Source organism: Chiloscyllium plagiosum, chromosome 3, assembly GCF_004010195.1.
Source record: "Chiloscyllium plagiosum isolate BGI_BamShark_2017 chromosome 3, ASM401019v2, whole genome shotgun sequence".
Lineage (NCBI taxonomy): Eukaryota > Metazoa > Chordata > Chondrichthyes > Orectolobiformes > Hemiscylliidae > Chiloscyllium > Chiloscyllium plagiosum.
Window position 1 is genome coordinate 60426187 of NC_057712.1, and position 12637 is coordinate 60438823.

A 12637-nucleotide genomic window follows, 5' to 3' on the forward strand; every position below is an offset into this window, starting at 1 on the left:
TTTGAGGAGTTTAGATAAGGTGAATGGCAGATGCCTTTTCCCTATGGGGGGGATTTCAAGACTAAGTGGCATATTTTTATGATGTGAGAAGAAGGATTTTAAAAAGAACATGAGGGGCAACTGTTTTTAGACCGAGTTCATGTGTGGAATGAACATTCAGAGGAAGTGGTGGATGGGGTACATGTACAAAGTTTGAAAGACATTTGGATAAGTAAATGAATAAGAAAGGTTTGGATGATATCGGCCAAGGCTAGTCATGTGGGACCAGTTTAGTTTGGGATTATGGTTGGCATAGGCTGGTTGGACTGTAGGGTCTGTTTACATGCTTTATGACTCTACGTTTTCACCACACCGTATAGAGAGCAAGGTTAGCCTCAGAGTGAGGGAACAATCCTTTAGAACTGAGATGAGGAAAAAGTAGAGGGTGGTGAATCTGTGGATCTTCTCGCTACAGAAGGCTGTAGAGGCCAAGCCACTGACTGTATTTAAAACAGAGATCGAAAGGTTCTTAATTGATAAGGGATCAAAGGTAACAAGAAGGTGAAGAATAGGTTCAGAAACATAATCTAACAAAATCAAATGGCAGAGCAGGTTTTGCTGTTATATGTAATGGGCCTTTGATCTTATTACACAGTTCTGGAGCAGTGGAACCTGAACCTGGGCTTCCTAGCTCAGAGTAGGTCCTACTACTATGTTATAAGAGTCCTTATGAAAGTTTGTTTTTAAATCAGCATGTTCAGAGATTTTATTATCCACCTCTGCAGCAGGTGACTGCTGAACCTTGGATTCCTTGCTCAGAGAAAGAGATATTACCACTGTACCAAAAGAGTCCCTTCTTAAAAAAAAATCTGTTAGAAAAAACACTATTTTTTCTGAATCAGAAAGCTTTGGGTTTAGATTCCACACTAAAGTTTTAAACACAATATCTAGCCTGACATTTTAGTGTACCAGTGAATAGGCATTGATTTTGGAGATACTGACTTTTAGAGGAGATCTCACATGGCGATAAAGCATCCTTTGGCATTATTCAGAGCAGTATGAGAGAGCTTTGGTAGCCTGAGCAATATATATCTCTCATTAAGCTCTACAAAATCAAAATTTGATTGATGGGATCTTACAGTGAGTAAATTGACTATCCTGTTTTCCCATATACAACAATAATTATGCCCCTGACTTTAAAAGGTATGGTACTTTTATTTTATGGTACCTTTGAACATCAAAACACTTTTGTGTAATAAACTTTTATGTTATATTAATAAAACCATACTGAGAGTCTCTTGGTGAATATGTTCAGTGACCAACCACAGCAGTAAACAACAGCAAAAATCAAACTATGGTCCCATGCTGGATCCTAAATTGTCCAGTATTACTATCAGCTGGGATCACAACAGTGGAAATACATCTAGATCAGATATGATTATCAAATTGTACCTTTTTATTGCAGTAGTCTAAATACTGTAAAAACAAGAGACATCTTTCAGTTGACTAATTTTATTTTGCTTTGACTTTCCATTGTATTGGTTCATAGATGTAGTCATTCCATTTTTTGGAATGTAATGATAATTGAAGACATGGAGTTTTAGTGAGTCTTATTTCCATAAGTGGTCTGAATCTTGCCCAAATATGGCAATTCCACAACCAAACTAGTACAGAAGATTCAAGAAGCAAGGAATGATTAGGGATAGTCAGTGTGGTTTTGTGTGAGGGAAATCATATTTCACAGACTTGATTCTTTGAGTTTTTTGAGGAAGTAACCAAAAAGATTGTTGAGATCAGAAAGGTAGACATTGTTTACTTGGACTTTAGTAAAGCCTTTGACAAGGTTCCATATGGTAGATTAATTAGTAAAGTTACATCAAATAGAATTCAGGGTGAGCTTCCCAATTGGATACAAAATTGCCTTCATGGCAGGAGACAGGGAGTGGTGGTGGAGGGCTTTTTTCGGACTGGAGGCATGTTACTAGTGATGTTCCGCAGGGATATGTGCTGGGTCTGCTTTTGTTTGTCATTTATATAAATGATTTAGATGCGAAACAGAAGGCATGATAAGTAAATTTGCGAATGACACCAAAATTGATGGAAGAGTAGACAGTGAAGAAGGTTATCTAAGATTTCAAAGAGATCTTGATAAATTGGATTAATGGTCTGATGAGTGGCAGAAGGAGTTTAATTTGGCTAAATGTGAGGGATTAACTAACAGGGGCAGGACTTATACAATTTAAAAGTAGGGTATTGGGTAGTGTTGTATAACAGAGAGACCTAGGAGTTTAGGTACATAATGTTTTGAAATTTGCATCACCGGGTAGGCATGGTGGTTAAGAAGGCGTTTAACACGCTTACCTCCATTGCTCAGACTTTTGAGAATAGGAGTTAGGATGTCATGTTGAGGTTAAAGGACTTCAGTGAGGCCTCTTCTGGAACACTTTGTCTAGTTCTGTTTGCCTTGTTATAGAAAGAATATTATAAAGCTGGAGAGCGTTCAAAAAAGATTTACCAGGATATTGCCAGGAATGGAGAGTTTGATTTACAGGGAGATGGAGTCACAGAGATGAACAGCACAAAAACATCCTTTGGTCCAATTGTCCATGCTGATCAGATATCCTTAATTAATCTAGTCCCATTTGCCAGCACTTGGCCCATTTCCCCCTCAACCCTTCCTATTCATGTACCCATCCAAATGCCTTTTAAATGTTGTAACTGTTCGAGGAGAAAGTGAGGGCTGCAGATGCTGGAGATCAGAGCTGAAAATGTGTTGCTGGAAAAGCGCAGCAGGTCAGGCAGCATCCAAGGAACAGGAGAATCGACGTTTCGGGCATACGCCCTTCTTCCTGACCTGCTGCGCTTTTCCAGCAACACATTTTCAGCAATGTTGTAACTGTACCAATCTCCATCACTTCCACTGGAAGTTCATTCTATATGTGCATCATCCTCTGCTTGAAAAGGTTGCCTCTTAGGTCCCTTTTAAATCTTTCCCCAATCACCTTAAACCTGTGCCTTCTAACTTTGGACTCCCCTATCCTGGGGAATAGACCTTAATTTTTCACCCTATCCATGTCTGTCATGATTTTATAAACCTCTGTGAAGTCACCCCTCAGCTTCTGGGAAGATAGTCCCAGTCTATTCAGCTCCCCCTGCAGCTCAAACCTTCCAACTCTGGCAAAAGTTTTGTAAATCTTTTCTGAACCCTTTCAAGTTTAACAGTATCTTCCCTGGAGCAGGGAGATCAGAATTGAATACCCTATTCCAAAAGAGGTCTAATCAATGTCCTGTGCAGCCGCAACATGATCTCCCAACTCAATTCACAGACCGTTAAAGGAAAGTGTACCAAACACCACCTTCACTATCCTTTCTACCTGCAACTCCACTTTCAAGGAACTATAAACCTGAACTCCAAGGTCTGTGTTCAGCAACACTCTCCAGGACCTTACCATTAAGTGTATAAGTCCTGCCCTGATTTGCTCTAACAAAGTGTAGCACCTCACATTTATCCAGATTATACGTCATTTGCCACTTCTTGGTCCATCTGTCCACCTGATCAAGGTCCTATTGTACATCGAAACAACCTTCTTCAGTGTTCACTACACCACCAATTTTGGTGTCATCTGCAAATTTTATAACCATACCTCCCATATTCGCATTAAAATCATTTATATAAATGATAAAAAGCATTGAACCGAGCACCGATATCTGTGGCACACCACTGGTTACAGGCCTCCAGTCCAAAAAGCAACCTGCCTCCACCACCCTGTCTCCTACCTTCTAGCCAATTTTATATCAAAGTGGCTAGTTCTTCTGTACTCCACGCCATCTAACCTTGTTAACCAAATAGGCTGAACTTTTTTTCACTTGAGCATAGGAGATTTTTTAAATCATGAGAAGTATAGATAAGGTGATTGACAGGTATTGTTTCCCTTGGGTGGGAGATGTCAAAACTAGGTGGCATATCTTTTTGAGAAGATGAGAGACATGTTTTTTTACACAGAATGAACTTCCATAAGAAGTCAGGGATGGGCAGGACCGACCGCTTAATGTTCCAGGATACAAATGTGACAGGAAGGATAGAAAGGGAGGCAAAAGAGGAAGGGGAGTGGCATTTTTGAAAAGGGATAACATTACAGCTGTGCTGAGGGAGAATATTCCTGGAAATACATCCAGGGAAGTTATTTGGGTGGAACTGAGAAATAAGAAAGGGATGATCACCTTATTGGGATTGTATTATAGACCCCCTAATAGTCAGAGGGAAATTGAGAAACAAACTTGTAAGGAGATCTCAGTTATCTGTAAGAATAATAGGGTAGTTATGGTAGGGGATTTTAACTTTCCAAACATCGACTGGGACTGCCATAGTGTTAAAGGTTTAGATGGAGAGGAATTTCTTAAGTGCGTACAAGATAATTTTCTGATTCAGTATGTGGATGTACCTACTAGAGAAGGTGCAAAACCTGACCTGCACTTGGGAAATAAGGCAGGGCAGGTGACTGAGGTGTCAGTGGGGGAGCACTTTTGGGCCAGCGACCATAATTCTATTTGTTTTAAAATAGTGATGTAAAAGGATAGACCAGAGCTAAAAGTTGAAGTTCTAAATCGGAAAAAGGCCAATTTTGACGGTATTAGGCAAGAACTTTCGGAAGCTGATTGGAGGCAGATGTTCGCAGGTAAAGGGACGGCTGGAAAATGGGAAGCCTTCAGATATGAGATAACACGAATCCAGAGAAAGTATATTCCTGTCAGGGTGAAAGGAAAGGCTGGTAGGTATAGGGAATGCTGGATGACTAAAGAAATTGAGGATTTGGTTAAGGAAAAGAAGGAAGCATATGTCAGGTATAGACAGGAAAGATCGAGTGAATCCTTAGAAGAATATAAAGGAAGTCGGAGTATACTTAAGAGGGAAATTAGTAGGGCAAAAAGAGGACATGAGATAGCTTTGGCAGAAAGAATTAAGGAGAATCCAAAGGGTTTTTACAAATATATTAAGGACAAAAGGGTAACTAGGGAGAGAAAAGGGCCCCTCAAAGATCAGCAAGGCGGCCTTTGTGTGGAGCCGCAGAAAATGGGGGAGATACTAAATGAATATTTTGCATCAGTATTTACTATGGAAAAGGATATGGAAGATATAGATTGTAGGGAAGTAGATGGTGACTTCTTGCAAAATGTCCAGATTATAGAGGAGGAAGTGCTGGATGCCTTGAAATGGTTAAAGGTGGATAAATCCCCAGAACCTGATCAGGTGTACCCGAGAACTCTGTAGAAAGCCAGAGAAGTGATTGCTGGGCCTCGTGCTGAGATATTTGTATCATCGACAGTCACAGGTGAGGTGCCGGAAAACTGGAGGTTGGCAAACGTGGTGCCACTGTTTAAGAAGGGCGGTAAAGACAAGCCAGGGAACTATAGACCGGTGAGCTTGAACTCAGTGGTGGGCAAGTTGTTGGAGGGAATCTTGAGGGACAGAATGTACATGTATTTGGAAAGGCAAAGACTGATTCAGGAGAGTCAATATGGCTTTGTGCGTGGGAAATCATGTCTCACAAACTTGATTGAGTTTTTTGAAGTAACAAAGAAGATTGATGAGGGCAGAGCAGTAGATGTGATCTATATGGACTTCCGTAAGGCGTCGACAAGGTTCCCCATGGGAGACTGATTAGCAAGGTTCAATCTCATGGAATACAGGGAGAACTGGGCTGAGAAGTGGCAGATGGAGTTTAATTCAGGTAAATGCGAGGTGCTGCATTTTGGGAAAGCAAATCTTAGCAGGACATATACACTTAATGGTAAGGTCCTCGGCAGTGTTGATGAACAAAGAGACCTTGGAGTGCAGGTTCATAGCTCCTTGAAAGTGGAGTCGCAGGTAGATAGGATAGTGAAGAAAGCATTTGGTATGTTTCCTTTATTGGTCAGAGTATTGAGTACAGGAGTTGGGAGGTCATGTTGCGGCTGTACAGGAGATTGGTTAGGCCACTGTTGGAATACTGCAAGCAATTCTGGTCTCCTTCGTTTTGGAAAGATATTGTGAAACTTGAAAGGGTTCCGAAAAGATTCACAAGGATGTTGCCAGGGTTGGAGGAATTGAACTGTAGGGAGAGGTTGAACAGGCTGGGGCTGTTTTCCCTGGAGCGTCGGAGGCTGAGGCGTGACCTTAGAGGTTTACAAAATTATGAGGGGCGTGGATAGGGTAAATAGGCAAAGTCGTTTCCCTGGGGTCGGGGAGTCCAGAACGAGAGGGCGTGGGTTTCGGGTGAGAGGGGAAAGATATAAAATAGACCTAAGGGGCAACTTTTTCAAACAGAGGGTGGTACGTGTATGGAATGAGCTGCCAGAGGACGTGGTGGAGGCTAGTACATTTGCAACATTTAAGAGGCATTTGGATGGCTATATGAATAGGAAGGGTTTGGAGGGATATGGGCTGTGTGCTGGCAGGTGAGACTAGATTGGGTTGGGATATCTGGTCGGCATGGACGGTTTGGACCGAAGGGACTCTTTCCATGCTGTACATCTCTATGACTCTATGACCCTATGGTTGGTGTGGATAAATGTACAGCATTTGAAAGACATTCTGATAAGATGAACAAGAAAGGTTTGAAAGGATTGGCCTTATGACAGGCAGGTGGAACTAGCTTGGTTTGAGATTATGGTTGGCATGGACTGGTTGGACCAATGGTCTGTTTCCGTGCTGTATGACTCTATAAGAGCAGGCATTTAGTTGGCAGATGACCAAACCAGGGATCAATCAGGTTTTGCTCCAGTCAAATATGTGGTAGGTTGAACGTGTAATTAGACAAAGTGTAGGAGGAATAAAATTGCTTTCAAAATCCTCTTCAGTTCCTCATCTGATTTTATCTTTTTATTTGTAGTTCAGTATAGCAGTGATGGTGCTTAAATATTTGTGAATAAACAGCCTATAGTTTTTAAATATTTGGGTTTTCTTTTTGCAGGATAAAGCAGATAAGGAATCCTTGGGAGTTAGTGCTCTTTGTCAGCCCTTGTTTGATACAGAAGAATGCTTTATCAAGGTAATGTTAATTTTTATCAGTTATGAATAGGAAAACATAAACCAGGAAAGTACTATTAAAATTTTCCATTATTACCATGTTGCTATTCTATATTGCTGTCCCGATTTCCCTAGTTACATATTCCCTCATCACATCAACTGTATGTAGACAGCTCCCCAGAGTCGCACTTGCTTTCTCCTATGCATACTGTTTCCGCTGCCGAACTGTCCTTTGTGAAATGCTAAAAATCACACAACGCCAGGTTATAGTCCAACAGGGTTATTTGGAAGCACTAGCTTTCGGACTGCTGCTTTATGTAATTTGTGAAATGTTTTATTTACAGCTCAAAGACTTGGAGCACTGGTACCAATATTGGGATAGTACAGTACACCTTTGTGTTTGTCTTCACAGAGTTATGCTGCATCTGGAATCCTAGCTGAATGGATAAATCAGGCCATGGGAAGGATTTTAAAGATACAGGAGGGGATTTGAAGTGACTAGATAAAAAACAGTGTAAAACCTGATTTCTGTTCCTAACCTGAAGTAACAATAACCTGGTAAAACAAAGACAGAATAGAAATATATACAGATACCTCACTGAAAGTTGGAGATAACTGAGGTCATTGCATTCCCTACTTTGGGATCCTCAGAAAGAACATGGAAAGTGAGAAAGGAGTGGTACATTTAACATTGATAAAAGGCACAATTATAACAGTAGAAATGTGTTTAGTAATGGTAACCAGACAATAGAAACACTGGATAGAACTGAGAAACACAAAAGATACAAGATTTTGATAGGAAATTGAAAAGATGTAGATGCTGGGTTAATTGATGTTATCTGCTATCAATTGATATTTGTTAGCTAAGTGTTTCAAGGAAAATTGATCAAAGGAAGGTGAAGGGTGTTGAGTTGCAGATCAGCTATGATCTTATTGAATAAAGGTTATAAGCTCAATCTGCTGTTCCTATGATAATTCAATCTAACAGGATGATGAACCAGGTATAATCTTTTGTTGCCTGTTATAAAATTCACATCCAAATACGTTCCATATTTTCCTACCTGTACAAATGTGATGCTGTAAATTCTAAGCAGCAACTTGTTATTTTATTTTTATCCAGCATTTTTTCTCTGATTTTAATTAGGAATTGGATGAATATATAGCCTGTAAGGATATGCTAAACTTGAGAAAAAAAGAAATACTGTACAAAAAATGGAATGATTACGTTTATGAACCAATCCAATGGAAAGTCAAGGCAAAATTAAATCAGTCAATTGAAAGAAGACGGCCTTCAGTTTTACAGTATTTAGACTACTGCAATAAAAAGGTACAAATTGGCAACCATATCTGATCTAGACCTATTTCTACTGTTGTGATCCCAGCTGATAGTAATACTGGGCAATTTAGGGCCCAGCATGGGACCATAATTTGATTTTTGCTGTTCATTCACTGTGATAGAATCATAGAAACCCTACAGCATAGAAGCAGACCATCGGCCCATTGAGTCCACACTGACCTTCCGAAGAGCATCCCACCCAGATCCACCCCCATCCCTATCCCTGAAACCCTGCATTCCCCATGGTTAATCTGCACGTCACTGGACACTACAGGTAATTTAGCATGGCCAAGCTGCCTAACCTGCTATCTTTGCACTGGGAGAGGAAATTGGAGCTCCCCGAGGAAACCCCCACAGTCACAGGAAAAAACATGAAATCTCCACAAACACAGTCACATGAGGGTGGAATTGCGTCCCTGGTGCTGTGAGGCAGCAGTGCTAACCACCAAGCCACGATGCACTACCACCACCATCTCCCCCCTGCCATCACTGAGCTGAAATATACCTATCTTACAACAGTCATTTTGGTCTAATGATCTTTCCGGCTTGATCTTTTTTAACAGTTCAGATTTCTTATTCCAATAGAGCTGCTGTTCTGCTTATTATAGAAATACAGCCATTCAGCCCCTCTACCCTGTTCTGTCATCCACTTGGCTCATGTCTGCTGTTTACCTCACCTCCTTTGATCTGCTTTGTCAGACATTGTAGAACTTTCAGGGGATGGATAAATAATGACTCAGAGCAGAAACCTTTGTTGATTGTTCTGCCTCACCCAGGGTCAAGAATAATAACTGTAGTCCCAGTTTTGGGCTCTGTGTTGAGTTAGATTACCTCAAACAGGTTAAATCAGACAGGTTACCTTCCCTGATCATGCTTTGGTGATCCATCTTTAAAGTCTTTGTCTATGGCTTCCAACCCTTTTCTGGTCAAACTCCCATCCTTTAGTCTCCCTAACTGCTGCTGCTCCCTCACCCCTTCACCCTGACTGGGGTGGGGGAGTCAAGAACTAGAGGGCATAGGTTTAGGGTGAGAGGGGAAAGATATGAAAGAGACCTGAGGGGTAACCTTTTCACGCAGAGGGTGGTACGTGTATGGAATGAGCTGCCAGAGGAAGTGGTGGAGGCTAATACAATTGCAACATTTAAAAGGCATTTGGATGGGTATATGAATAGGAAGGGTTTAAAGAGATATGGGCCGGGTGCTGGCAGGTAGGAATAGTTGGGTTGGAATATCTGGTTGGCATGGACGGGTTGGACCGAAGGGTCTGTTTCCATGCTGTACATCTCTATGACTCTGCCCACCCATCTCAGCCTGGATTCACAGCGCACAGTCCAGCAAATCCACAACCTTGTGCTCAGATCCCTCTAGGGCCTCACACTTCCCCCCCCAGCTCTGTAACCTCCTCCAAACATGATGGCCTCTAAGATCTCTGTGCTCCTCCAATTCTGTCCCCTTGCACATATCTGATTTACATGGTTAATCACTGAAAATATCAAAGAGATTGCCAGTGTGCTTTAAACAAAAGGAAATAGAAGTTTGTTGCAAAAAGAAAAACAACTAACCATACAACATTATTCAAAACTATTTTGAGAGTTATCAGAAATGTCAAAGCTAAAGATGCAAAGCTTTTACCCTCCATACCAATCTTCTAGATATTCAAACTTAATGGAGGATCACCCTGACTCCAATTTAAAGTTCTTTGTTCAGTTGATGTGCCTATAATTGAGCGAAAGTGAGGACTGCAGATTCTGGAGATCAGAGTCTAGATAAGAGTGCTGCTGGAAAAGCACAGCAGGTCAGGCAGCATCCAAGGAGCAGGAAAATCCACGTTACGCGCAAAAGCCCTTCATCAGGAATGGGCAGAAGCCCTTCCTGATGGGTTTTAAAAGGCTTTTACCCATTCCTGATGAAGGGCTTTTGCCCAAAACGTCGATTTTCCTGCTTCTCGAATGCTGCCTGACCTGCTGTGCTTTTCCAGCACCACTCTAATCTAGACTCTATGTATTGCTGGATGTATTGATTTATTCTTGCCCACTTCTAAACATTTTAGGAGCAACTATGTGGGTGTTCCAAACCCTCAGCAATCAACAGTTCTAGTGTTTTCCTCTACAACACAGCATTTTCTTTCCCTAGCCCTGACTGTTTTGGTGATTGCTAGCTAACAATCTTTGTGCTGTAACTGAATCTGACCATCTGGAAAGTTCTGTCTTTCTGTAATACTGGACAACAGCTCTATTTTACTGTACCCTTTTATCCCGAATACACTGAACTGTTCACCTCGATCTCTACAACAAGGCTGTAATCCTCATTAAAAATGAATTTATCAACAAACTAATGGTACCTTGTCACCACTGTCACAATAAATCTAAAATGAAAGTAAAAATATGTCTCCCCTTAATGCAGACAATATATAAATACAAAACAAACTTGGGTAAAAGTGGTCTTTCCACCTAAACCTAAGTTTCAAAGTAGTAGTAATATAACATGAACCTTCATGCTATAATGTAGCTTTCATATGCATAAATGTTAAACTGTCTTTTAATAGGAGCCTGTATTTTTGGAAGAATATAACACAGATGATTTTAATCCATTTGTCAGCCATCTGTGCAAACCTCATACATTTAAGGTATTGTTTTTTGATTTTTTACAGCATTTAGTTCTTGAAGAAACAGTTGTATCACAATTTATGTTTATTGCTTGTATAACATGAAGCTGCATTATATAAGTATACTTACAGTCTATTTCAGAAAGCAACCTATTCACTTCAGTGGCATACCTTAATTTGTAATCTTAAGATTATACTGTTGACAGTTTGGTTTGCTAAACTTGCTTTTCAATGGTGTATAGCATGATTTCCCAAGACTATCCAAAGAATATCTGCAGTTGTACAAAATATGGATTCAATGTTATATTCTTAGGTATACCGCAAAAACCATTGATCACTATAATTTATATGAGCAGAGAACAGTACAGTGCAGTACAGGCCCTTTGGCCCTCTATGTTGTGCTGACCGTTTTCCTACTCTAAGATCAAACTAACCTTCAGAGCATACATTTTAGTATAATCCCTATGTCTATCCAAGGGTCACTTAAGTGTCCCTAATGTATCTGACTCTACTATGGATGCATTCCATGCATCCATCACTCTCTGTCACCTTAAAATGATGCCACCTCGTGATAGCCATTTCCGCCCTGCGGAAAAGCTGTCTGGCTATCCAATCTATCTATGCCTCTCATCATCTTGTACACATCTATCAAGTCATCTCTCATCTATGTTCACTCCAATGAGAAAACCCCAGTTCCCTCAGCCTTTCTTCACAAGACATGCCCTCCAGTCCAGGCAGCATCCTGTAAATCTCCTCTGCACTCTCTCTAAAGTTTCCTGTAATGTGGCAACCAGAACTGAACACAATATTCCAAATGTGGTCTAAGCAGGACTCTATAGAGCTGCAGCACATCTTTGCGGCCCTTAAAATCAATCCCCCTGCTAATTAAAGCCAATACACCATATGCCTTCTTAACAACCCTGTCAACTTGGGTGGCAGCTTTGTGGGATCTATGGACATGGACTCTAGGATCCCTCTGTTCCTTCACACTACCAAGAATCCTGCCTTTAACCCTTTATCTGCATTCAAATTCGACCTTGCAAAATGAATCACTTCACACTTTTCCAGGCTGAACTCCATCTGCCGTTTCTCAGCCCACCTCTGCATCATGTCAATATCCCGTTGCAAACTACAACAGCCCTCCACAATTCCACCAACCTTAATGTCATCAACAAGCTTACTAACCCACCTTCCACTTCCTCATCCAAGTCATTTTTAAAAATCACAAAGAGCAGAGGTCCTAGAACCGATCGCAATGGAACACTAGTGGTAACCAAGCTCCAGGCTGATTACCTTCCATCTACTACCACTCTCTGTCTTCTATGGGCCAGCCAATTCTGTATCCAGACAGCCAAATTTCCCTGTAGCCCATGCCTTCTTACTTTCTGAATGAACCCACCATGGGAATCCTTATCAAATGTCTTGATAACATCCATGTACATCGCATCCATTGCTCTTCATCAATGTGTTTGTCCCATCCTCAAATAATTCAATAAGGTTTGCAAGGCATAACCTGTCCCTCACAAAGCCATGTTGACTATCTCTGATCAAGGTATACTTTTTCAAATAATCATAAATCCTGTCTCGCAGAATCCTCTCCAATAATTTGCCAATCACTAGCATAGGAGTGACTGGTCTATAATTCCCTTTCTTGAACAAGGGAATATCATTTGCCACCCTCCAATCATCTGGTACTACTCCAGTGGACAGT

At 41.0% G+C, this 12637-nt stretch overlaps 1 protein-coding gene across 3 annotated transcripts in view; it reads left to right on the forward strand.

Annotated features, from left to right (window-relative positions):
• Positions 1–12637, forward strand: part of fam228a (family with sequence similarity 228 member A) — a 73560-nt gene that overhangs the window by 18972 nt on the left and 41951 nt on the right. For all 3 annotated transcript variants that reach the window (XM_043682976.1, XM_043682960.1, XM_043682968.1), the window contains exons 3-5: positions 6930–7007; positions 8130–8312; positions 10867–10947. In XM_043682976.1, coding sequence (XP_043538911.1) covers positions 6930–7007; positions 8130–8312; positions 10867–10947 — 342 coding nt within the window. The remainder of the gene's footprint in view (positions 1–6929; positions 7008–8129; positions 8313–10866; positions 10948–12637) is intronic.